General features: G+C 49.3%; 8 protein-coding genes across 8 annotated transcripts; 4 read left to right on the top strand and 4 right to left on the bottom strand.

Annotated features, from left to right (window-relative positions):
- Positions 1–1736: 1736 nt before the first annotated feature.
- Positions 1737–3118, bottom strand: V8C40DRAFT_280704 (uncharacterized protein; the record flags this gene model as incomplete). The annotated part of the gene is made up of 2 exons (XM_083221440.1): positions 1737–2902; positions 3039–3118. The coding sequence occupies 2 exons, from the start codon at positions 3116–3118 to the stop codon at positions 2227–2229; spliced, it is 756 nt and encodes a 251-aa protein (XP_083071198.1). The 3' UTR covers positions 1737–2226.
- Positions 3119–7925: 4807 nt separating this feature from the next.
- V8C40DRAFT_250236 (uncharacterized protein) lies at positions 7926–8933 on the top strand. The gene is made up of 2 exons (XM_083216926.1): positions 7926–8175; positions 8317–8933. Exons 1-2 carry the CDS (start codon positions 8095–8097, stop codon positions 8704–8706), a joined length of 471 nt encoding a protein of 156 aa, XP_083071197.1. The 5' UTR covers positions 7926–8094; the 3' UTR covers positions 8707–8933.
- A 2472-nt stretch (positions 8934–11405) lies between these two features.
- Positions 11406–13829, top strand: V8C40DRAFT_53035 (uncharacterized protein). Its single transcript, XM_083223089.1, has 2 exons — positions 11406–12348; positions 12408–13829. The coding sequence occupies exons 1-2, from the start codon at positions 11567–11569 to the stop codon at positions 13705–13707; spliced, it is 2082 nt and encodes a 693-aa protein (XP_083071196.1). The 5' UTR covers positions 11406–11566; the 3' UTR covers positions 13708–13829.
- On the top strand, positions 13830–14264 carry V8C40DRAFT_53032 (uncharacterized protein). Its single transcript, XM_083223088.1, has one exon. The coding sequence runs from the start codon at positions 13952–13954 to the stop codon at positions 14189–14191; it is 240 nt and encodes a 79-aa protein (XP_083071195.1). The 5' UTR covers positions 13830–13951; the 3' UTR covers positions 14192–14264.
- A 385-nt stretch (positions 14265–14649) lies between these two features.
- V8C40DRAFT_250224 (glycoside hydrolase) lies at positions 14650–17275 on the bottom strand. The gene has a single exon (XM_083216925.1). It carries the CDS (start codon positions 16805–16807, stop codon positions 15044–15046), a length of 1764 nt encoding a protein of 587 aa, XP_083071194.1. The 5' UTR covers positions 16808–17275; the 3' UTR covers positions 14650–15043.
- A 712-nt stretch (positions 17276–17987) lies between these two features.
- On the top strand, positions 17988–19789 carry V8C40DRAFT_250223 (uncharacterized protein). Its single transcript, XM_083216924.1, has 2 exons — positions 17988–18925; positions 19013–19789. The coding sequence occupies exons 1-2, from the start codon at positions 18505–18507 to the stop codon at positions 19525–19527; spliced, it is 936 nt and encodes a 311-aa protein (XP_083071193.1). The 5' UTR covers positions 17988–18504; the 3' UTR covers positions 19528–19789.
- A 2349-nt stretch (positions 19790–22138) lies between these two features.
- On the bottom strand, positions 22139–23599 carry V8C40DRAFT_280701 (serine hydrolase domain-containing protein; the record flags this gene model as incomplete). The annotated part of the gene is made up of 1 exon (XM_083221439.1): positions 22139–23599. One exon carries the CDS (start codon positions 23597–23599, stop codon positions 22139–22141), a length of 1461 nt encoding a protein of 486 aa, XP_083071192.1.
- A 1017-nt stretch (positions 23600–24616) lies between these two features.
- Positions 24617–25142, bottom strand: V8C40DRAFT_280699 (uncharacterized protein; the record flags this gene model as incomplete). Its single annotated transcript, XM_083221438.1, has 1 exon — positions 24617–25142. Exon 1 carries the CDS (start codon positions 25088–25090, stop codon positions 24617–24619), a length of 474 nt encoding a protein of 157 aa, XP_083071191.1. The 5' UTR covers positions 25091–25142.
- Between the last annotated feature and the right edge of the window lie 326 nt (positions 25143–25468).

The raw sequence follows: 25468 nt of genomic DNA, 5'->3' as shown, positions 1-25468 counted from the left end.
TCCACTGTCCCACGAATCGGATTTGCCCTTGAGGCATATTAGAGTACATGGATATATATGAATAGTTCTTACCTCACAGGACGTTTGTCTGTCGACCTGCTGTGCGGTGGATGCAATGTAATGCTACGTTGTAAAGCAGACGGAATGACGCACAAAATGCGACTCCCACATCGTTTTGTTTGGTTCGCTCCCAACAAAATACGCGATTGCCGACGATGAAGCCGAGTGAATATTGCGTAGTTTGCGTCTATCTGCGCTTCTCTTGGCGATTCTGGATGGACAGAGTGCGAAATGCAATCTGCATGTATGTGGTTGTTGTGGGGGGGAGACCGTTTCTCGAGACCAATACTCTACGCCTCGATAGGTGGCTGTTGATGCCTACAAGTAGTAAAAAGGTCAGGATCCTCTTAAACTTACGAGCGCCCGTACGGTGATGTGACGGGCTGGGCGCTTCCAAGGTGACTAGGGGGGCTTAGAGGGAGGGACCCGGAGTTCCCCGAATCCACCACAGATTTAATTTCCTGCATGAAAGCTCTAGTTCCGGCACCTCATCCTTGAACCATCTTAACGATTTTACGGATATCTAAAGAGGGGTAAGAGATACTAGACGCGAGCGTGGAGTTCCGGGGGAGAATTGGCCTGCCAGGGATGGTGATGTCGAACGTTGAAGCACGGCTCCTGGGGCGGTTGTAGCGCAAGATTTGTGGGATCTGAAGCCATTGGCTGGTTAAGATGTTGCTCTTTTTACTCTTTGCGAGTGCTATATAATGCTCCGTCATTTAATTCAACATACGGAAACCAAAGCCGAGCTGGAGAGACTCCCTGGGGTCATGGACAGGGTGATGGAGCGAATCAAGTTGCCTGGACTTTGCGCCAACCCATGTAGAACAGATGTACTCGTAATACCTGCAGAAGCTACTCGGTGGTCCATCAAGGTCGGGAATCATCCCAATGAGAACTGCTTGACGAGGACGGACATGCATTGCCACCTCGGCTTGCATCCGCCGCATGCAACGCAAAGAGGAGAGGAGATATACTGGGGCTATTCGTGCCCAAGATGGGGTGGATATCGACCTCCATTTCGTGTGTCTTTTTCTCATGGCATGGTGTACGATTTCTACGTACCTGTGCCATAATGAACACCCCCATGCTCTGCGGGGAGATGATATCAACACGTGTGTATGTATATGGGGGCAAGAGATTGGCATAGCATAGGGGTCCATGACCATGTCCACGCCACCTCAGACACGTTTGAACGCACTCCACTGGCAGATAGAGGAGAGACAGAAGCAACAGCCCGCTTTTAAAAGACAATTGAGATGCTCCATACCGGTAATTCGGTTGTAATATACAGTTGTAAAGCACAGTACGCACGATATACACGGTACCGAGGCCTGTTAGCTCACAAAGTAAGAAACAAGTTACACATTAATAATTCCCTAGACGAATAGCAAAAAAAGCAAACCACGGTCGCAAAAAAGATAGATGCTTCATCCCCGTCACTGACTGATATCCGGTGCAAGCTTGAACCCTTGCTTTCACGCACCATCCTCACATCACTCCAATCTTTCCAAACCCCCCTTTCCGACGACTGCATTGTAACCTCACCCTTTTCCCAAACTTACCCCCAGTAAGAAAAAGTCCGCAAACACGCCCCCCTTCTCTCGACTACAGGCGTAGAAAGAGAAAACGAGAAACAGCATCCAAGTTTAACACATACAACCACGAGCTTTAGCACCCTACGAGTACATCAGAGCCGTTCGAACGGATCTCGACGCCCGATCCCCCTCCCCAGTTTCTTGCATGGCAAGGGCCGTGCCGGAGAATATCTGCCCTAGTTCTTCTTGTTTTCTCCAGAGCGGGACCTAGTTAACGATGGGAGGAAACTTCGTTTCTGTCGAGTGTCGAGATGGGAGGGGGGAGCTGGGGGAGCAGCTATTGGCTTTTGCGATTTACCCGAGGCCACCACCTTTTTTGAACAAGCGAGAGAAAGAGAAAAAGAACTTCTGTCGACCCGGGAACAGGAGATAAGCTTGAAGAAAGGGGTGTGGGGAGGGGGAGTAAGGCAGGCAGACAGACAACCCCCCTACTCTACTCTTTCGCGTAAAATTTCTTTTTTCCTTTTGATGCTATTGGAACGAACGAACGGACGAACGAAACGAACGAACGAACGAGTGAAGGATCAATATCTTCTGACGGAGATGTGAGGGGTTTGGCTGGAGAAGTTCACGCTAGGATGGCGAGCAGCGCGACTACGGCACCCATGGCGCGAGTGTCTGCTTTTCCGAGAGGAGGAGGTGCTGCTCCTGTTACCACGGGTGGAGTTTCAGTCCCCTCGTCTGTTGCTGTTGTTGTTGATGATGATGATGATGACGAAGTTGTTGATGTCGAGGCTGGGCTCGCGCGGCCTTCGGTTGAGATTGACGGCGGAGGATAGGCGGATACCTCGGGCGACCACGTTATTGTCGTCATGGCACGAACGGACGACGAAGACGAAGACGAAAGCGAGCATTCATATCCGTATCCCGAAGGATTGCTAGACGCGGCCGCACACGGGGCTGAGCTGGATGAATTCGTCTCCGTCTCCGTTACGGTTCCTCCCTCGTTCGAGTTTTCGACGTCTGTAAGAGTCGAATAATACGTTTCGAGGATTACACTGGTGATTGTCGTCGATCGAGAGAGAACCCATGTGGTGGTTCTGATAGTTACAATGGCGGAATACTGGGGACGGGGCGTCGTCGATGGCTCGGTAGTGCTGGATGGCAGATACCACGTCTCTTCGAATGAATACGGGTCTGGGGAGGAGTATTCGTCTGGAGAGGCAGTGGGAGTCTCGTAGTCTGCGTCGTAGGAGAGGACGGCGGAACCTCGCCATGGGGGAGTTGGAGGAGTTAAGCTTGATCTAGAGTGATGGTTGAACGGTTAGCCTTGATGAGATCGTGGCTTCTCTGTTTTGCCATCTGTATTTTTGTGATGTTGTAGAGGATATTCTTGTCGCCGCTTTTGGGCACTGGATATACCATCGTAGGAGTTCTTACCTTTCCACTACCTCGTCGCTGAGGGCGTTGGCGAAGCACATCAGGACAAGCCCGAGAAGGATTCTTGTAATCATCTCCATCTTGCACATTACCGTAGACTAACACCGAATCGCAAAAATATGAATGGATAATAATTGAGATAGTACGAGGGTACACATAGAGGCTTTTCCGCTATAGATGATCAGATCTAAGTTTATTCTCATGCTGGCATGCTCAGCTTCAAGTAGTCCACAAGGCGTCACAACATCACTGCCGCAAGCATAACTTGTTTTCTCTTTTTGTCTTTCTTCGTTCTGCTTGCATGTTCATGTGGTATCGGCTGTGCTCATGTCACGGCACAGTTTGTGTGATGCTGTTTATACATGAGTTTTCACACACAAGTTGTTGGTAGTTGTTTGAGTGACGGGCTGGATTTGCTTTTACCGATGATTGCGGTAGTAGGTGGGCAAGAATGTCCTTTGGGGGATACAGATTGCCCAGATTGATGTGTGTTGAATGAATGTTTTCATCGTGTGAGGTGTTGTTTGCGACATGGGATGTTGTGATGCTGTGATGAGGTTTGGGTTTGTGATGGGATGGCTATGCGCGATGTTTCTGACGGACAAGGTGATAAGGTGATATTATTAGATGATATTGGTATTTATCAGAAGCTCTTTTAGGTTTTATAGCAAGGCGTCATACACATTATTTCTTCTCTTCCTCTGTTAGAAAATATAGTATTTTGAGTTCTGGCAGCATCATATCTACTCTGGAGCATATAAGCCCCCATTACCGTTCCAAAAATGATCACTCCAGGTTCACATATTATAATAGTCATACATGCAAACTACAAGTGAACATGACCAAAGATCTACTATTGTCAGTGAAGCTTGCGAAAGTTTTCAAGTATCACCGCATCTCAAGATCAGAGTGATTTGCTTTAATCAACGATATACAACTAGCCTAGACATAGTCTATCATTCATTGTCTCTACCACGCAAATTGCGATTGCAGTGAGTCATGGGATTCTCACAGATAGAAAGATAATCATGGGACTGTGAGTTTGTGATGCTGAGAATGTGTGACAAAGCATGATTCCTATCTCTTATTCACAAGGAGTCGTCACATGAGCCTCTCTTATCCTAAATTGACAACATATGATGCGACACAAACAATATACATTGAATTGAACCAGTTAACATACAGGTCATCTCGACAGATATGAAGCACGACAAATGTCTTTTATGAACATTCACGCACGAGACTGTCACATCTAGAGCATCTTTTCGCCAGTCCCTAATTGATTCAGCCTCAAACTCATATTTTTCAATTTAAATCATTGAATACGCTCAGCATCTCAGCCAGACTTCAATATGTCTCAAAGTCATTCCATATGGGGACCCCAACGCGAAATACCACCGCAATTCAGACACTGGTTATTTCACTCCCTCGCCATCAACCATCATAAGCGAAATCGAATAAAGTCTCAACACGTAACACTCAAGGGAAAGATTCTGACAAAAGTTCCCCGGAATAGTGACACTGAATGTTTGCAGGAAAAACAGATAGTTGATATACAAGATATCTCGGTTGTTTCCTCCTATCAGGGGCATTCTTCGGTTGAGCAAGCCGGAATAGGCTTGTGAAACATCCGTCCGAGCAAGGTGGGCTTTGCCTCAAAGCTGAGAAATTTAGTACGCCCGTGGTAGGTAACACAGATAAATCGATCAGCTGCTGCCGATCGATTTCAACCTAGAGTTTCACTTTCGTTTTTGATCCAAGAGGTGAGAACAGGCTCGTGTTTAGCTCCCCGTCATCGCACATTGATCCAAAATGCATGTGTCAGTTATAACTAAACTCTCTGGGGGGAACTAGATAGGAAGATATTGTTACACAGTGTCTTGCGACTCTTTGGGTTTACTACAGTGATTTTAAGAGAGAAGATAGATATGTATCGGGTTTCACACACCTAAATAGAACATTTTCTGAGAACACTTTCCGTATCAAAAGCTGCCGAGTTGTTGATGGCCTTACTGCTCTACCAACGATTTACCAAGTCTGAGCATTAAATGAATAGATCGGTCATATAAAAGGCTAAGCATCATACAGATAGCAGGATTTCCAATATGGAATCAGTCTCGGATTGGAGTGCTTGAGAAGTCCTACCCTAGAAAGTTGTAATGGAAAACGATCATGAGGAAGCACTTCTGCATCAACTACGAGTTACGCGATGAATAAATTATACTACATATATCTTGGATTATAAGCGAATGTTAGCTTGTTTATGTGAAGACACTGGAATCCGTAGGATGCCAAAATCTGGATTTGCACCTTCATCTTCAGTCGAGCTTTCAAAGACATATTCACAGCAGGCAAGAGGATTTTACATGAGCACTTTTCCATGATCTCCAAAATGGTATCAAGACTCAAGAAAAGAGCAAAGGAGAAAGAAGAAGACAGCGTAGTCATCAATGCCTTTATCACGGAAAGCTATGAAGTCCATCTCTAAGTTCCGGAGCGGACTCGACCCACTTACCCCGGACGTTGGTCCGAGACTATCGGGGAGGGGATCCGTTCTGAGAATGAAGGTGTTCCTGCGTGTTGCTAGAGCCAACAACAAAAACATATGCACGCATTGACCAAACTGGAGGGGACTGCCGTCGAAATCGATTGCAAAAAGGATTGTCAGATACCTACGGGCGTGTCGTACATATTACACGTATCTCGGTATTTCCTTTGGAATAAGATCTCCCTCTTCCCTTCGGCTCTTTTTTTCTCACATTTTTTTTAAGGCCGTAAACGGGAGATCTGATACATGGATACTATGGATCATGCCCTCTACGTGTCTGTTGCGCAGTGGATCGTCGTGTCTGGCCTAGTCTCGGACCCAAGATTTCCTAGACACGACACTCATCCTAGGCTTTGAGAAATATTATCGAGTTCTAGAGGCCAAGGCCGGGATATCCGGGCGAAGAAAAAATATATTAATAGGAAAGCGAAGCTGGCTTACGAGTACGAGCAGCGTGGCTTCAGCTTGACGACAAGATAGATAGAGAGAAAGAGGGCGATGCCGGCATCTGAAACGTTGCCATGCAAAGGCCGGTCCCTGCCGCCCATCTCGTGATGTCTATTTGCAGGCCCCCAGAAGGGGATCAGCGAGATGGGCCCTGTCCAGCGATGCGCCGCCAGTAAGCACTTGTCGCTGGTCAAAACAGGCAAGCCGGGGGACCAAATCTGCTCTCCTAAATCGAGCAAAAAAGATGAGCAGAGAGGTAAGAGTAATACTCCGTGGAAGCTAGCGTAGGTCAGACGGGAGAGCGTCGTGCGAATGCCGATGCGGGAAGCCGTGTAGGATTCGTAGGTGCCGGAGGGAATTGTTGCGGTTTTTGGTATGGCATGACTGCATGAATCTGAGAATGTCTTGTCTTGGAAAAAAAGGGATTGACGAGCAACTTCTGTTTTGGGGGCTACGGGCACAGTCATGATTGATAGCAATGGTAGTGGTTGTTAGCACCATGAAATCTGATGCTCATATGCTACTAACATGAAGGTATGGTACATAGTATGTGCATTCGGATATAGAGGACAGGAGAAGTTGGTGTTTGATACCGCTGGCAAGGGACATCATTCGTGGACGGTGCCAAGATCTGAGATGAGATTCCTTCAAATACATAAGCGAGATAAAGCCTTCAGCCGTTGTATGCCTGCCTGGACCTGGACCTGTAAGTGCGTGCATGGGATTGAAGATTTAAACCTCGTCGACAATCAACAGCAGCGGCCGCAGATGAAAGATGAAGATGAAGATGAAGCAGTAGGCGGGTGTTGCCGTGCCAGTGACGGGATGCCACATAGATCTCGAGCCCCCTGAGATGATTACCACGCTGCCATGTGCTGCTGCTGCTGCTGCTACCTGGCCGTCGTCGTACGAGCGCCACAGTACAGTGCAAGACGAGGAATAGGAATAAGGAACAAGAATAGGATCACTGGATCAGGGCTGCTTGGGTGGCATGAAGCACAAAGTGGCCCGAGTCCTCTGTTAGCGCAGGGAGAGCGAGCTGCTAGTGAGGCGTTAGTGCCTGTAAGTTGTGCGACGGGACTGAAGAATCCATCCATTGAAGTCGGTGAAGCAGCATGACGCAGTTGTGAGCACAGACCAGGAGATGAGACTGGATGGTGTGTTGTCTCTTGGGCGTCGGAATCAGGCGAGACATGAGGCTTGAACGTTAGGTGATGATGCTGTTTTGAGACATCGAGAACCGAGGCAGAGTCAATTGCATCACGTGATGGTGTAATGTTCAGTTGGCACGCAAATACTCCATAGAAATAAACAAAAAAGAAAAAGAGAATGGATGAGAAATGTTTACAGATACTACATACAAAACACCAAAAGAAGGAAAAAAGGCTGACGGAGAGTGAAGTGAGAATCCTGGGGGCGAGCAGTATTACGCATTACGCATTACGCATCATTACGCATTACAGTGTGTCGAGGTGGTATCGCTACGACCTGTGCTTGCTGTGCTACCCGCCATCTGCATCTATCTGCATCTGTAAATTGAAGCCATGCACTGAAAGATGAAGAAAAAAAAAAATTAAAAAACAAAAAAATAAAAATTGAAAAATAAAAAAACGCTCCTGCATTGGATCGTCATTGCATATGACAAAAGTAGGCGAAGTCGAAGCTCAGCGGCTTCCTGGTTGGTGCAACAAAGTGCGTGCGGCCCCCCTTTCTGTGCAGCGCCCCTTTATGCAACGTTGTCTCTGGCTCTCAGCCTTGCAGAAGAAGGAATGGCCTCTTCGGTCCGATAGACGACTTCTCCGCATCTGTACCGGTACCGCTAGCAGGGCGCAAAAAATAGGTAGAGAGCTTGAGAGAGCAGAGCAAGGGAAGCTTTGTTGAGCTGAGTCTGAGCAAAAAGAGGCAGAGATACAGCTGAGAAGTGAGAAGTGAGTGTTGATCAACTTGCTGCCAGGTTTGGGTGGGCAAAGACCAGCCTCGAACACGATACTGTTACGATCTCGGACCCGGATTCAAGGCCGGATAGTCGTGATTTTCCCCTTCCCTTCCTCCCCGGGGAGCATGGAAGCAAATTCGAAGCCTGCTAGTCAATCGATCGGGGTGGGCTTGTCACCTGGTGGCATTGCCGAGGTTAGTGTTGCAGTGAGTCTCTTCATCCCCATGGGCTTGTCCGGTTCTGGACACAGTGGCCGGGTCCGGGGCTGGGCTGGACAATTGTGAAGCATGGCCCGAGATTAAACGGATCGCGGCTGTCAATATGAAAATCAAATCTCATCGTCACAGAAAGCAAAAGCTGAGCGATCGGGTCAAAGCCACGATGCCGCGGATGCCGAGCCCTTTCACTGGATTGTACAGCCGCACAGATTGGAGATTTCCGCTCAGATTCAAAGTATTACACGAAACCAACCAGTGGCAGTCTTTTTTTCGCCCCGGTGTGCTCATGTCTGGAGCCGGTGCCCGCTTATTAGTTCGGGTCAGGGCTTAACTAGAAGAACGAAAGGACGAAGGACGAAGGCAGAGAGACAGACAAGCAGAAAGCGAGCCGAGAGCGAGACACAGCGCCGGGGCTGGCAAAAAGAAAAAGCGGGCTGCGTGCTGATGGGCGGGACGATGAAGAATCAAACGAGCCCGGATTTTTTTTTTCACCTCAATTCTGGGGGCCAGCTTGGCTAGCGCTGCAGGTGATTGGCGGAACCTGGACACCCTCTGCACGCTGGTCAAATCCGGGGTACGAGCAGGAGAAGCGGGTTGCGTGATGTGGTGATGGCGCTTTCGGCTCGTATGTTTGAATCGTCCGTCGTGGATTTACTAGTTTCGTCTGGGTTTGGGGCGCGAGTTGTTTGGCATGAGTGACATGCTGCACTTTAGACGGGCAATATACCTGTCTTATTCGATATAGTCTATTGACTGATTGATCAATTCGCTGTGCCTGTTCCTGTGCCTGCGACTGTGGGATGCTGCACTGTGTGTATATGTGTGGTGCCTTGAACTGTGTTTGTGCGGCTCCTGTACAGTATGGATATTGCCAAGTAGAAACCGTACTGTCCCTATTTCTGTACACAGATTCGTAGCCATAGACAGACAGACAGGCAGATGGACATGACTTGCTTCGTGTTCGTGTCGTGTCGTGTCGTGTCGTTGGCGTTGGCGTGTCATGTCTCGCTCAGCTTTTTGTACCTATTGGCTATTTCCCACGGATGAATGTGTTGAGCGCTGGCTGGCATGCTCCATGTACCGCTACCATTACTCGACGGTTAAAAAGGGAGCTGACTGCATTCCTCGATATTACTGCGAGCTCTACTGCTGCTAGTCGCCATGGATAATAAAGTAGGTGACATGCCTCCCCGAGACTTGACCGGAGCAGCTGTACCGGAACGTCGGCTGTCGCTCCCCTTGCGAACAAGAGTCTGGCCATGTGCGCGCGATGGACATGGACTGACCAGCATGAGAGTTGATGGAATCTCAAGTTGAAGCACCAGATTTCGACATGGGAAGCATGAGAACAAACAGGTACAGGTACAGGTACACAGTGTCTCAAGATGTAGAGATCCATTGGAAGACTTCAATTGTTCGGCAACTTCCACACCTCGCCACAGACGTAAATGTGCTCATTCTAGCTTTCTTCATTGTCTCAAGCCAGCGCTTCCATTCGTCGCGCCTCGTCCGTGCTGGCAAAAGCCTAATCCAATACAATCCAGGCACGTCACGTTCTGGTACTCGTAACGGTACGGGTACGGGAACTGACTTGAGCTGAATGTCTCGTGATGCCCTCACCCTGCCTGCTGTCTGCCAGGGCAAAAAGCGAAGGGCCTGCAGAGAGGAGAGGTACCTGTACCGGTGCCCCGTGCTGGTGCTCGCGGAGACGCGGCATTGACCGGCCTGTACATGTACTTTGCGCCGTCGTCGCACAGTTGCCTGGGGGGGAAGAAGAAGCCCCCCTCAGCGCACTCTTACGGCCCTGCTAAGCAATTGGGGTCTCTGCACTGTAAATCCTGTCCTGAGGCTTCCATGTCAGAACACGCAACGCACGGCTCTCGAAGTGGCAGGCCGCAGCAAAAGCAGACAGTGGCAGTATCACCGTAAGATGGTGAGCAGCGCTTCTAGAGAGTACATGTACCGGTACTTGCTGTGCGACCTGCCCTTTCGCATCAATGCCGCTGGCTTTCCCGCGCGGCGTGGCCGAGGGCTTTTGCTTTGCATTACATCTTCTCTTGTCTGGTGCATTTTGCTTTAGCCTTTCGTGTTAGCCCCGACACCGTTAAGAGGCGTGCGTGGAATTCAGAATCTGCACTGTACCGATACCGCGGATTTGGCTGGAGTCACCCTGTACGGCTCCGGCTCCACTGCTGCGCCGCACTAGCAGCCAAGCCTGGCTTCTGGCAAATTTCTGCCACCAACTTGCGCACTCCTCCCCGATGCCTGCTGAAGAAAGGCGCCGCCCCCCAGCAGCCCAGCACAGTGTGAGGAGGGTATACGCTGACGAGGCCAAGGGCTGCGAAGCCCACTGAAAACCCACTGCAAAAAAACGAAAAAGTCGCCACTGCACAGTGCCAACCCAACCGCCGACGCTAGCAGGACGCCCTCATCTCGTCTGGCTCGTTTCTACTTGTTCCTCCGCCTAAACTAACAAGTGGCCACACACACACCACATTCACCCCCAGAACCCGCCAGTCCGTCTTAGGCTTTTGCTCCCCATCCCATCGTTTCTGCTGGTCTGGCGCCCTCAGCCCTGGCTCCCAGCTAAGCCCAGCCCAGCCCAAGCCCAATTTCTGTGGCAGACCAGGATTACAAGGGCCTTTCCCTGCCCTTCCCTGCGGTGTTCCCTGGCTGTGGACTCTCGCCCTCTGCTCATTCCAGCCAGGTTGTTTTTACGTACTTCGGGTCCGCCTCCCCCCATATTCTCGCTCTCTGCTGACTATCCAGGCCCATTTCTTTTCCTCCTCGTCTTCAAACCTCGTCTCGTTACCTGTCTCTACAACAAACGATCATCACAACTCCAGATTCTCGCCTCCATCGCCGTATCCACGGCCTCACTCGTCGCCTGCCGTCCGTCTGTCGCTCTCGTGAGCCAGCCAAAAACCTTCTCCCCCCCGACTCCCTGGCATCGGCACCCCAGACTCCGCCTAATAAGCGACTCTCCCCGCGTTTTTTTTCTGGCCCGCATTCGAAAGGGCCGAATAACCTACATACGCCTACATACTACTGTATAGTATTCGATTTCTTGCGCCTGCACTATCCTGTCCTCAGCCAAAGCCAGACCAAAGACACACCAAACCAAAAGCCACCCCAACCGCGCACCAGTTGAATCTGTCTCTTGTCTATTCCCCCGCAAAACAAGGGAGCATTCAATCTAGTTGACAGCTCACCGAACAACCCGGGGCCCCAAACCTGCGGCAAATAAGTCTGAGCGCTCCCCAGATTGCGCCATCCGCTCACATCGTTCCTGTGTTCCTGTTCCTGTTCCCGCTCTTTGTTCTTGTTCACGGAATCGCCTCGCCTCGTCCTGGCGTCGCCTCCTCGTCTGTCGCCCACCATGACTCAGGCCGTAAAGAGAGCCTGCGACGCCTGTCACAGGCGAAAGGTCAAGTGCGACGGCATCAACCCGTGCCGCAACTGCTCCTCGGCCCAGCTGTCCTGCACCTACAATGCCATCCCTCAGAAGAAGGGCCCCAAGGGCTCTCGCGCAAAGGTCATTAGCGAGTTGAGAGAGACACAGCGACAAACGAGCCTGGCCGCCAAGATCCACGGTCGCATCAACGGCGGGCCAAATGCTCCTCCGGCTTCGAACCTCGCTCCCACTCCCGGTATGTTGACCAGCGAACTGGTCAAGGAATGCTCCCAGTTCTTCTTCGACCACATGAACGCACAGGCCCCTATCCTGGACCGGAGGCAAGTCGAGCAGCAGATCCTCTACATGGAGCAGAACCGCGATGCCTACTGCCTCATGGCCTCCATGTGTGCCTTTGTCATGCTGCAGCCCGGCATGACGATTCCTTCTTCAGATCCTTACAACCTCGACGTGATCCCCGGCGCCAACATTGTCTCATGTCAGCTTCTTTTGGAGGAGACGTTGAGAGTCCGCAAGGGCTACGAGTACCTCGAGCAGATCACCATCAACTCCCTGGCCACCAACTTCTTCCTCTTTGGATGCTACTATGGCCAGGAAATGCACGAAAAGGCCTGGTACTACCTTCGCGAGGCCACCACCATGATCCAGATGGTTGGCATGAACAAGGAGGAATACTACATGCAGCTCGACGTTGCCGAGGCTGCTCGTATGCGAAGAATTTACTGGCTGTTCTTTGTCATTGAGAGGTGTGTATCATTTATCGTCATTTTCGGACTTGCTTTTTATACTGACAACCTGGAAACAGAGCGTATGCTATCCAGCGCCAGCGCCCCCTTACGCTCCAGGCCACCATCAATCTCCCGACTCTCGGAGATGATCCCACTGACCCCCTCGCCCACCAGCTCAACGGCTTCATTCTCCTGGTGAACCTCTTCCGACCATTCGATGACGCCTTTACCAGCATGTGGAACAAGGCGCGGAGCCATCTCCCATCTCAGTCCATTGTCAGCCTGCAGAAGCTACTAAACGACACAGTCCAGCGCGCTCTCTGTCAGGATCCTTCGTGGAACGATGTCCACACGAACCAGCAGTGGCTTAAGAACATGGTCTGGCAGCTGAGCAACGGAGTCGTTGCGGGTGGCGAGGATTCCATCTCATACCAGTTCCCTGGCACCATGTCCAGAGAGCTGCTTTTGAAGATGGCCTCGCACTTCCCCGGCCAGGGCATGGAGCTCCTGACTTCCGGGCTTCTCGAGAAACTCATCGAGTGTGCTTACTCAATGACAGAGTACCTGGCTATGCAGCCTGCTTCCCGAGACCCCTTTGCCCAAGGGCCTCATGAGCACCTTGCTCAGATCATCAACATTGTCAGCGCCTCAAGAAACGGCGACTACCGCTTCCTGCCACTCCTCATGAGCAAAGTCAGCGAGGTTCTTCCTCGTCTGGTTAACCCCATGCTCCAGAACGTCCCCGAGACAATTGCCATGGCCCAAGTTGACATCTTCGACGGATTCGGCAATGCCGGCATGGCTCAGCCTGCGCAGATCCAAATGATGGAGACCGACTACGACCGCAAGTTTTCTGTTGAAGAGTACGAAAAGAAGTACGTCATGGAGATGAATGGAGGCACTCCCGATTCCCATAGCAACTCGAACCAAGGCCAGACCCCGCCTGTACCGCGCCAGGCTTCGGAGATGCCCAGCTCCTTCGTTGGCTCTCCTCCAATGATGTCTCCTACTATGGAGTATCCTCACAACATCAACGGCTACGCTGTTACGCCAATGTCTGAGATGGTAATGAGTCCGATTGGAAACCACCCCCCTCCGCCCCAACAACATCAGCATCAAGCGCAACACCAGCATCATCAGCATCAACACATTAATCAGCCACCGCCCAACCATATGCATGACCCGATGGGCCAGTCGCACATGGGCATGGCGGCTCAGAACATGCAGCCGCTGCAGCCGGCGCATCACATGGGCAATATGATGGATATGCGGCAGCCGGGACAGCGCCAGAACAGTTTTGCAATGCAAGGCCAGCCTCAGCATTTCCATAACATGAATGCGATGACGGGCGAGATAAATTTCAACACTTTGCGGTAGCATCCGACGATGACATGAACACGCCACACCGGCATCATTGGATATCTTAAACTCATCGCTACCCCCTTGATCTTCGGCTTAGACACGCCCCTTGTATTAATCGTGTTCTTACACCTTACTTTCTCTTGGATCTTTTGGATTTCCTTTTTTGACAAACCTTTATTCCCTTTGTCCCGAAGACTTGAATCCTGAGAAACGGATCAACATACGATGATGATTACTGAACAAAAATTTACTGGGTTTCATGTTTCTTTGCGCATGGTTTTTTAGCGCAGACACGTACAAGTTTGGGTCGGAAACAATGGCGTTTTTCTATTTGCCTGTTTATTTATCATTTTTTTTTTGTTTATTGTCTGGGTGGCATGATTGGACATGGCTGGGAGTCTTGTCACTTTATTTTCTACGCTTTCGCTATTATTTATTTGGGGGGATCATGGCCTCTTTGGACGGCCTTTTATTTCGTCTTGCAGATATTTTTAACTGAATGCTACTGCGGGTTGCAGAGCTCTCTACTTTATACTATGGGTAGATGAAATGAGAAACTACGGATTTCAAAATCTTTTGGTCTTGCTGTTTTGCTACGAGTGATCTATTACATGCTTCTGATGTTGTAGTGTGTAGTGGATGTACATACCTACATTCCACATGTCTTTGTGATAGTTAAGGGGCTTGCAGATCGCAACGCTGACTTTTGTTGGAGAAGTTTGAGCTGCGCCTTTCATGTCGATCTGTCAAATCTTGACAGATCAACTCCACACGATACGAGAAATAGCAAAACTCTATTTTCTAAAAAAATCAAGATATTTGTTTGATGAACTCCAAGACCTAAGTCGTGATGGAGAGGGGGTGGCGTTGAAAGGGGGCGTAAAGATATAGATGTATAGCTTTTTTGTAGTATTCAACCAACACAACTACTTTGTTGTATGTAAGGTATTCAACCAACACCAACTATAGTACCTAGTACCTTGTTGTCCTAAAGGCAAAACTATAATAAGGATCTCCCTTTCTCTTGAATTTGTATGAACTCTGTTATGTGTCCCCCAATTGCCCAAGAATACAGATGTGCAGCTGTTGTATGTATTCAGCCAACACAACTACCTTGCTGTCCTGATGGCAAAACTATGATAATGCCCTCCCTTTCTCTTATAAACTCTGTTATGTGTTCACCCTTTTCTTTCCCTTTATCCCAAAAACCTTTTCAATTCAAACGATACCCAAATATGCCCTAGCTTCCAAGCCATAGAGATACCTACTTATATGTGATCCAGTACATGTATGAGAAGAAACAAGCATCCAGCAATACAAAAAGTGTAAAGTTCAGTTCAATCCAGTTGCTTCATCGCACAAGCCTCTTAAACGGATGCGCCTCTGTGTTGAACACGTACTCATCCAAGTTAATCGTATTCGGCTCACTAAACACGAGGTAGAAGTACTTGAGCGTCTCGCCCAACCAAAACGACTCCATCGAATCCGCCCGGTCGGGCAACTGATCACTAGGAAGAGTAACATCCCAGACGGCAGAGTTTGCGAGCGCGGTGCTCGTCGTGGAGTTGACTGCGGTGAACATGTCCCACGCGGACTCGACGAGGTCGGGGCGGCCCGTGGCGCGGTAGAGCACGAAGACGCTCTCGATGGCCTCGGGACGGAGGATGTAGCGGCGGTCGGGGATGGAGGTGAAGCCCGGAGGGAGGCGGTCTCGCTTGATGATTTCGTCGGCGGTGGAGGAGCCCGGGTCGCTGGCGCGGCGGAGGACTTCCTTCTTCCAGGCGGCCTCGTCCCATTGACAGGAGGCGGAGGAGGGGCAGGGCAGCATGTGGAAGGTTTCGGGCATGATGCCGTGCGGGAGGGCTTTGTATGTCCAGATGCAGCCGTCGACGAGCTTGGTGGCTGCGGATACGTCCTGGGGGCGGTTGAACATTTTGCCTCCGAGGGCCATCAGGCCGCCTAGGAAGCACACCAGGTGCTGGCCCTGGGGGTCAAGACTGACGACGGTGCCTTTATCAGCCTTTACCGTGCCCGAGATGAGAATGTCGTCGTTCTTTGGCGTCATGGGTCGGAACAGGTTGTGTTTGGTCGCTGTTGTGGCTGCGAGCTCGTACATTTCCTGGTACATGGGCAGCTGGCCCCCGATCAAGGCCGACATCTTGGGCAGATACTCGTAGACGCTGTCCGCCATGGCGCCCATTGTAAACGCATCGCCGACGTTGTAAATCTCGTCCTTGGCGCTGACGACAAGCGGCCAGAGCCCCGGCAGCGCCGTGGATTTCTGCGCCGCCGCCATGCCGTCCATGATGTGCTGCACGGCGTCGAACCACTTGGGGTCGCGCGTGATGAGGGACAGGCGCGTGAATTCCATGGACAGGCTGCCGATTTCGGCTACCAGCACGCTGGGATGGGCCTCCTGCTTCTTGCCGTCCATGGCGGCGTGGATGTCCCACCTGGTGATGGGCATGCGGTTGGGTGTGTCGAATGCCTTGTAGAGCATCTCGCCGACCTCGACGGCCTTGTCCAGCAGGCGGGAGTCGCCGCTGAGGTCGTACGCAGATAAGAAGCCGCCCAGGTAGCGAATGTTGGTTTCAAAGACGTTGACCTCGTCGAGGGCAGTTTTGGTAAAGTCAATGGCGTGGGCGGCAGTCACGGCGTCCTCAAACTCGGGCTTCATGCCCATGATCCAGAGGGTGTCGAGGGAATCCACCAGCGTAGCGGCCCAGCCGCCAAAGGGATTCTTCTTGCCCCCAGAGACGGGCGCCAGCTCGTCCGCGGTCCATGCGTGCTCCTTGTACGAGGCCCAGCATTTGGCAAAGACGTCCTTTACTGCGAGCTGGCGTGCTTGGCGAGTCTTGCGCGCGTCTGGCGACTCCTTTGCGAATGACGTCTGGATCTTGGGATACTTGACCGGGGACGTGGTTGGCAGCGGGCGGATTGACTTTGGACGATAGTGTACCGGGAGGGTCTTCCAGAAGTAGGAGTTGTATTTGGGAGTGCGCCAGTCTGGAGGAGGTGATGGGGAGACGGACGAGGAGCTCCAGAAGTAGATGAGGAGGAGGGTGGCGATGAGGGCTACCCAGGCGTAGCCTCTGACTCGGACGATGGGCAGCATCGTTAATTATCGTGGGCGTTTACGACATTTGATGGTGATGGTGATGATGAAGAGAATATTATGATTATCTGATTAATGAGAGTTGATGAATTGATTGATTGGCTTAGTTAGCTAGTTGATGTTTGGACGGGATTCAAGGCGAGGGGCAGATGGTGAAGGCGATTGATGGATGAGATGAGACAAAGAATTGGAGGTTCCATGTGAAGCCCCTTGACAAGCTACATGCGTTGACGTCAATGTACATCAGCAGCCAGCCGTGCTCAGGGAATTGAGAGGATAGGCGCTTCATGTTAGTTAGTACAGTATGTCCATAGTATCCGTAAATAGCTGCCTGCTAGCCGCTGTACAATAGGATCATCTGTGCAGCCCTCTTTGTCCCTGGATTCAATTGGCATCCAATATTCCAGTTTCAATTACCGCAGGGACGTGCAGCCTGATTAGAATTTGTTTGTTTGCACTCAATGCACTGACCGCGAGTTGTCCCAGCATGCTGCAGTGGCGGTGTTTGTATGGAGTCCATATTACGGGTACTGTATGGAGTTTTCAGACGGCTGGGCCCGGTATTTGCTAGGAGTTGGGCGTTGGGCTCACTTCAATCCATGGTGCTAAAATCAATGTCCGGTTCCAGTCCATGATCCTCCAGGATCGGGCACATGGGACGGAGAGAGACGGTCCTACGGATTTACGGAACCACGAAGTTAAACGCGAGCTGCTGCACCCCATCCATGTACCCTCGTCTACTTCGTCTACCTGCAATCCGCTTTACTCGCTGCTAGTATTTAGCTCTGGTCTCCCCAGCCGCCTCTTGGCAGCTTCAATTGTCGCGGGTCTCGTAGCTTCATCTCCCCTGCACTGGATTTGTATTGAATCTCCGAGAATCGGCATGTCGTGCTACTGCTTCATTGATTGGTACATACTTGCCCGGAGTAGAGGGCTGAGTCCAGTCTGCATGTACAGCAGCATGTTGGTACGGAGCGGATTGTGGGCGCCAGCAACAACCCCATCACGAGGTTGCGGTGCTTTAAATAGAGCCCTATGGGTTTAAGTCGCCTTGTTAGGCAAAGGGCCGCACCAAGGCTCGCCATCCCTGACAACATTTTCAACCATAGCTATAAACTCGCCAATCCCGTCAACTCAGCCTGTGGCCCTAGACAGCCCTTGCAAACTTGCCATTGGCTGAGCCTGTATTGTCTTGTAACATATCCCAACCCGCCTCTGGGCCAAGTCCACTTATAGTAAGACGAACCCATGCCGTCTAATTGCGTCCAGTGAGGCTCTTTCAGGAGTGCGAGAGCCATGGACGGCAAATAGAATAGTAGTCCATGTAGCATGTAGCATTGCTAGCAAGCCGACGGAGCACGGAGTAGACGAGATGGGGGATCCTCAGCTTATCGCATAGTGCTGCTACTACTGCTGTTTCCCATTCCGCTCGTATGACTGTCCATATTATGCAGTAGCTTCATCTCCCCGTTCTTCTACTTTGCTTTCTCCTTCTTTTCCCTTCTGATCTTCTTCCTCTTCTTCTCTTTGGGCATAGTCGATTCGTTGTTGTTGCTGTTTGTTCCCACTCATCTTCCACTGTCTGGGCTGGGCTCAGCATGCTATTGGAGACACTGAATAGGAGGATTATCATTTCATAACCACTTTGTTCATCTTTACAGTGTGGGAACACTGTCGTCTTCAGAAAAAGAAATAAAATGCGCTCTCTAGCTCTGCTCATCATCTTGGCTGCTCGGGCCAACGCCCTCTGCTACTACCCTGACGGCACTCCTGCTCCTGGCGATGTCCCGTGTACTGACAGCACAGACAATTCTGTCTGCTGCGGTACTGGCTATGCGTGCTTGTCCAATGGTATCTGTCAGGCTACGGGAGACGAGCTGCAGAAGCCCGGTGCCAGCGAGTTTGTGCGCGGAAGTTGCACCGACAAGACCTTTAGGAGCTCTTCTTGCCCGTCGTTTTGCGGAACTCCCGACGTGGACAATGTTGGTGGTGGCGAGGGCATGGAGAAGTGCACAAACACAAAGCAGGATGTGTACTGGTGTGTCAACCAACAGAATATCGACCTATCGCAGAACGAAGATATATGCAGTGACCAAAACGCTGTGGTTTTCTTTCCAGGTATGAGATGATGTGATGCTCCTCACTGGAGTGTTTTACCTTCAATCAAGATGAGTGAATGTTGTAGTAACTGACAGCTGTTGACAGGCACTCCGACGGCACTCACAACCATCGGTGTAGCTCAAAAGTCTACGTCTAGCACGAGCTCAACAACAGCACCCCCGACGACTATGTCGACGTCAACAACGCCTTCTTCATCTCCCACAAACACTGGCACTGGAGCAGGAACAGGAACAGGAACGTCTACTCCCACTTCTACTTCTACTTCACCCCCAGCCGAGACGACTCCAGCATCGAGTGGCAGCAAATCGAACGGAGGCGTCATTGGTGGCGCCGTGGGCGGCTCATTGGGCGGTGCGGCCGCCATCGGCATCTTGGCCTTCTTTTTCCTCCGCAGACGGAGAGGCCGCAGGGACACGGGAATTCACGAGATGGACTACACTCCTGTCGAGCCAAAGTCATCAGCAACTCCTCTGGTGCATCATCCCTCAACGCCACACAGCCCAGACGATGTCCTACCCGTCCATGAGGTACCTGGTTCGACCGAGTTCGAATCAGTAAAGAAACATACCCCAGATGAGCCCATGGAACTGCCAGCTTGATTGCCGAATACAGCCGGGAGAAAAAGAATAATCGATACGGGCGATTGGAGAGGAGTTGGGGGGTTTATTATTACGATTTCTACGACTTTACAGTTTTATGTGCAGTTCGTGTTGGACATTTTGCTTGATACCATATCTTTAATAATTCATGTAGTTGCCCGTTCGCGATTCTTTTCTTTGTTGGTCTTGTTCGCGCTTTGTGGAGTACGGAAAACGTTGGACTGTCTCAATCCTTGCCAGTAAATAGAAAAATTCTGCACTGATGATGATTGCTACTGTACTCGAAACGCCAGCAGCAACTCCACGTGGAATAGCTACCCAGAAACGGCCCGTAGTATCGACCCTGGCCTGATTAAATGGCTAGGGCGGTGCCCCCTGCATGCTGTACGCAGAAATTACTGATACTCGAGTGTTGGTTGAAGGTGATACCGGAAACAATAAGTAATCTGCCTCGCTGTTGAAATGGCTGTCGTCTCTGCTGATAAGGAACCAGTGTTTGAGAGTTGAAGAATGGTCTCAGATTCGGCACCAGCAAGTCAGCGCAGCCAGGGCTTTTGAACATTTCGTTTAGTCGGTAAGTGTTTATTTTTCTGTTTACGAAGTCTCGATCCTATTTGCAAACCGCGCTGCTCCACCGCTGAATTATTTTGGTGGCCAAGGCCAGGCCAAGGCGAGGCCATGTGGGCTATAGACGAGTTACTGCATTTGTGTCCAATTTTAGCAGCATTCTATGTAGTAATACGGAGCCTGGGCAAAGCTGCATGACAAGACAAATTCCGTGTTGCTTTGGAATTGGTAGTCTTTCCGAATTTTTAGCAGGGTGACTGAAATAGTAAGATGCAAGGCAGCTAATGTCGGTTTGATGCACCTTTTCACCTGTCTATTCTAAACTGCTAGCTAGGCAATCATGTCTCACAATTGAAGCTATCAGCCTAACAAGGCTGATGGCGTAATTGCGAGTCCGATGCTTCTTATGATTGTCGATAATCCTTCGGGTGTCTTTCTGATCGTCTGATACTTTGCCTGTTACAGGATACCAAGAGAGGTCAGCACTTTTCAGTATTGGTCTAGTTCCGTTGCCCAGCTGTTTCAGATGTCATCGTGTATACCTTCATCTATTTAATTGCGAAAGCGCACCTGCTTCCTATTCCGGAATATCTGTATTTCACGGTTAGACATAAGCATGGCGTAAAATGGATGCCTTGTGGAGTGGTAGAAATTACAGCGTGCATAGTGGAGATGCTTAAACTCCAGTCTCGACAAACGTTGAAAGGGGTCTTATTCTCAGAGAGAAATCATCTGCCTGTGGCGATATGCCTGCCTTGTGCCAAAAGTTGGAATTTATCAACTTTGGCTCTATTGTTACAACGCAGCGCCCGCTCATCTCACAAAGTGTTTGACCATTCTACCGGTCGTCTCGAGGCGGTTGTTCGGCATGCAATCGCAGCACCTCTTATCATTTTAGAGTTTTGACGTCTACTATGAATGAAACCGTTCCGGAAATGCCAGCACACCGGATTCCGGGGTCGAGTTTCATCTCTAGAGCTGCTTGCTTCATCATTAGTGATGTTGCCGACTGCTTAGCTCTGCTATTGGATCGATGGCGTTGTGGAGCGAAGGGAGCTTAACTGCGCCTCTTGTTTCACTATTTTACTCTTTTTGGCAAACTTGTTGCGATGGCAGCGGGCAAAAGTGGGAATCGCATCTGGCTATTGACTCGCGGATGAGATGCTAGTCTTTAGCATTGTTGACGTAGTTCTATGTGATTAATGATTTATCAAAGAGATTTGATTAGAGCGTAGCGCGGTTGCGTGTAAGAGCCAAAAGAGCGTACATGGAATCTGACTTGCTTGTACAAGACTTCAATTTTCCCACTGACTGCTTATTACTTAAAATGACTTTAAGCGCGGCGATTTGAGTCCGATATTCAACTAGATAACGTTATTTAGCCAAACAGCCTCGTATTTCCCGATGCCCAACCCTTTGTGTATGAAGTCGTCTTCTTCTCTGAGAAATAGAAATTGATAGTCAGTATTCCTTGTGTCAAAAATTTTATGGTCAGTCCCAACCCGGATCCCCAAACGACGCCCAGTGGGTTTCTGGTCAACTTTTTAATTAGCAAGTTAACGAAATATACAGAATTAATGCATAACTATATCCAAGAAGAGATCATATCGCCAAAGGTCCAAGTTGAGTTGCAGCAGAGTAACGATGGCCACTCACCTTTTTTTTTTTGCTGTTGTCTTATCTGGTAGTTATTTGTATATCCTATTGAGGAGTAAACCAAAATTTCACCCATTGGTTGGCATATGTGCCATAACAGCTAATGAGGAAGACCCTGATTCCAGGGCGATTGCCATTCTCGTGACGAGTGTTGCAAACATTTAGTGAATGAGTTGCAAATGACGGAGTTTGTTGTTGGTACAAGAAAAAATGCATGAGAAAAGGGTAAATATCACTTAAGAGTTGCCAATCAAACTCATGTGGATGTCCAAATCAATAATTATGATGGGGAGACAAATTCTTCGGAGTTAAATAAACTTGAATATACATAGAAAGGCGCGTTCGCATAATACGCCTCTACATTTACAAAAGTGTATGGTAGACAAACTCATGCCCTTGTCAACTTGGTAGTTTGCTGACCCCTTCCCTTGACTATCTCGATTGTATCGTCTTCACAAAAGTATATCAGGACATCTAGTCCCCTTACCATCAGGTTGGTAGCTTGTGTTTTGCCATCCCTAATCGTAGCCGACATTGCTGCTGTTACCAGTGGAAAGGGTGATAATTGGTCGTATCGAATAGTCGGCTTCCCACTCTCATTGGCTTCAATGATCCAACTTTTTTCACCACATGTCCAGTTTCCCAACCAGCGCTTCCACTGCGTACCGATTTCGCCTCTGTGGGCTCTGAATGGTAGGACTTTTGTGTATCCTAGCGGCAAAGGGATCTCTGGCCATTTCTTCAGATACGCAATAGCCTGAAGGAGTTTCCATACAATTATGTCTCCCTCAACAGCATTCGTCATAATGGAGATGCCGCAGTTTTCTGGTATTTTTACCTTGGCTGCCCCTGGAAGATCGGCGTATCCAGCAACATAGGTTCTGAAGCCTGGCCAATTACTACCACCGTGACTAAAGACAGTCTTCAGGTCTCCGGGAATAAACCATGAGAGAGCGACATCTGACTTCACCACTGTTAGCATACTCTTGGCTGTTTCTTGTCGAAGAAAACCAGTGTTGTCGGAGCTTTGGAGAGACTGCTGTACAGCTCTGATAAGCTTCAAGAGGTCGCTTGGTGTAGTCCATAAACCCGCAGCAGCTTGTTCAGGATTGACTCGCTGAGCATCTTCGCAGGGAGTGTAGCCATTCCAATGGCATTTGGCTGCATTCTTTTCTTGAGTTGGTAACTGGTGGAAGGAGGATCTCGTCATTCCCAAAGGTTCTAGTAGAATATCATGCATTGCCGTGGTGAAATTTTTCTTGGTGATGGTCTCAAAGACAAGTTGAAGAACTGCGAAACCGCCGCCTGAGTAAGAGTACGACTGGCCAGGGAACCCTTGCAAGTGCACGTCCAGAGTATTGACAGGATTCGCTCCGGTTAATACCTCGCGCAGTGTTGGAATTCGAGAATCATCCAAGACAGAGTAACCGGGGAAACCACCTTGAGAGAGGCCAGAAGTATGGCTTAGAAGTTGTGAAATGGTAATTCCCTTGACGGCAGAGCTCTCGGCAGCAGAAGTGTTTTTTGTCAAGGCATGTAATACATCTTGTGGTAGTACATCGCCAATGCGGGTGTCGAGTGCAATCTTGCCCTCGTCAACGAGCTTCAGCAATGCAACCGCAAATGTTGGTTTCGATATACTGCAGGCTTGAAAAATAGTCTCTGTATTTTCTCCTCCATTTGAGAAGCAATGGGACGATATGACGCCGTCTTCCATGATAGCAACCGAAGCGCAAGGCGTCCCAAGTTTGGCCAGAACAGACGCCGAGCTAGTGTTGCCATCATTGTCGGAACGAATTAGTTCGTCGAGTTGACTGAAAAAGGCTGATGTGGTTTGCTTGATGAGCATGGTTAAATATCTCTAACTTATAGACGAGCTTCTAATTATGAAAGGTATAGGCTGCTTTGAAACAACGAATAATGAGTATGCGGTTTGTCAGAAATCTTGATTTCTGGCTAACTTCAAAAACATACAATTGCTTAATTATTTAAGGATATATATAGTTCTAGTGATTGAACCTGGCAAGGAATAAATATTAGTTTCTAGTCTTATACTTGAAGCCCACGAAACCCAAACTCCTCAAGCCGGAGCCGAAGCCGAAGCCGGGAGTTCGTATGCCACTTCGTAGGCCATTTCGTCAGCTCCATCCATCGTTGTAAGTTACTAAAAACTAGTTGCAGCTAACTCTAGCATCGCTTGCGTGTAGGATTTCCAAGACCCATTTATCGTATTTAACCGCTGGCGGCGCTGACGTTTTGCTACTAATCGTACCCGTTTTGCCGTTGTATAGAGCGAGGTGTTGCGTGGCGTTGTAGCATAAACTTCTTGTCAACAACCAATCATATTGAAAGAGAGAATCGCAAATGGCTAACGGAGTCATTAGAAACAATTACCCGGGTATGGTAGCAAGAGTTGACTACATAAAGGGAAATATGCTTCACCTATTGGTCGCACATGGCTCTCTAGAGTTATACCGGCACGCCCTTACGACTACACCTTGAAATGTCAATACGGTCAAAGGGAAAAAAGACACCGGGTAAGTACAATTGCTTAGAATTTGTATCAGTCAATTCATAAACTCAACAATCTATTTTTTTTTTTTTTTTTTTTTTTTTTTTTTTTTTTTTAGATGTTTCTATCCAAAACAGCATAGAAGATACATTTTCTGAATCATCTCCAAGAAGTAATCGCATATATCTCATGGAAGATACTTGCTGTTGTGATAAACACCATGCGTCAGACACCACCGCCTAGCCTTCATTAGTAAACTGGTTTTTGTTACATAACTTCCCTTGAACTGCCGGATCATCCAGCTCGCAATTATGTTCACTTGGCGGACTCTGCGTATTCTCAGTCTGAGCGAGCTCACTCATTTCGGCTCTGCTGATCTCCTGATTCATCATCGGGGGTGTTGGAGGCAGTAGAACTACTAGGACTGGCAGAGTCAATGGATTGGTTAGAGTTAGTAGATTCGGTATGATGTGGGTGTACAGAGCCCGCAGAACCGCCAGAAGGAATGGAAGAGGTAGGATTAGGGTTTGAAGGACCAGCAGTATTGTCGGAATGGAAAGGGGTCTCAGAGCTCATGGAAACGCCAGAGCCAGTAGAGCTGTATGAGGTAGTAGAATCACGTCGACTATGAGCTGTAGGTCCAGTGTTTTTTGGAGACGAAGCGAATCCAGGAGGCTCAACGGCTTCGGCAAACCCAACAGCTACGAAAGTGGTAGCAGAGTTATAAGAGGTGTCGGAATGAAAAGAAATTGCAGAATGGAAAGACGAATCGGAGCTGACAGAGTCACCTCGAGGGCGAGGAGTAGGTTGAGGTTTCAATAGAGTCATGGTGGGAAGATAACTAGGGATGGGGTATCCTGCGATCGATCTGGTTTGAAGAATAGTCGAGAGACCAATACGCGGCGGTTCTAGCTTTTTAAGTCGATGGGATCATAGGAATGGACGAACAGAAAAGGCGTTACTGCAACAATAGTTGAACATAGTGCCTTTGAAAGAGAGCTTTTCTTCTTTGATGACCTTACAATCATAATTCACTGGGAGTCTGAACAAATACACACATTCTACGGGACAAAGATTGTTCGCTAGTAGTTCCGTTCATCTTCAAAGAAAAGAATTGTAGTTGTAAGGTAACAAAAGCACAGAAGCCTTGAAGCATTGAAGTAATGTACTGCAAAATATTCATAACTCAAAGCCACATAAACCAGA

The sequence above is a fragment of the Trichoderma camerunense genome (assembly GCF_050948025.1).
Source record: "Trichoderma camerunense strain CBS 138272 chromosome Unknown V8C40scaffold_13, whole genome shotgun sequence".
NCBI classification, from domain to species: domain Eukaryota; kingdom Fungi; phylum Ascomycota; class Sordariomycetes; order Hypocreales; family Hypocreaceae; genus Trichoderma; species Trichoderma camerunense.
Note: the sequence above shows the minus strand (reverse complement) of the source record. Positions and strands in the feature narration are given on the sequence as shown.

Coding starts and splice junctions, on each gene's coding strand:
- V8C40DRAFT_250236 (XM_083216926.1), top strand. CDS start 8,095: ATGGAAGCAAATTCGAAGCCTGCTAGTCAATCGATCGGGGTGGGCTTG. Junction 8,176..8,316: donor TTGCCGAGGTTAGTGTTGCA/GTGAGTCTCTTC, acceptor TCATCGTCACAG/AAAGCAAAAGCTGAGCGATC.
- V8C40DRAFT_53035 (XM_083223089.1), top strand. CDS start 11,567: ATGACTCAGGCCGTAAAGAGAGCCTGCGACGCCTGTCACAGGCGAAAG. Junction 12,349..12,407: donor CTGTTCTTTGTCATTGAGAG/GTGTGTATCATT, acceptor ACCTGGAAACAG/AGCGTATGCTATCCAGCGCC.
- V8C40DRAFT_53032 (XM_083223088.1), top strand. CDS start 13,952: ATGTTTCTTTGCGCATGGTTTTTTAGCGCAGACACGTACAAGTTTGGG.
- V8C40DRAFT_250224 (XM_083216925.1), bottom strand. CDS start 16,807: ATGCTGCCCATCGTCCGAGTCAGAGGCTACGCCTGGGTAGCCCTCATC.
- V8C40DRAFT_250223 (XM_083216924.1), top strand. CDS start 18,505: ATGCGCTCTCTAGCTCTGCTCATCATCTTGGCTGCTCGGGCCAACGCC. Junction 18,926..19,012: donor CGCTGTGGTTTTCTTTCCAG/GTATGAGATGAT, acceptor AGCTGTTGACAG/GCACTCCGACGGCACTCACA.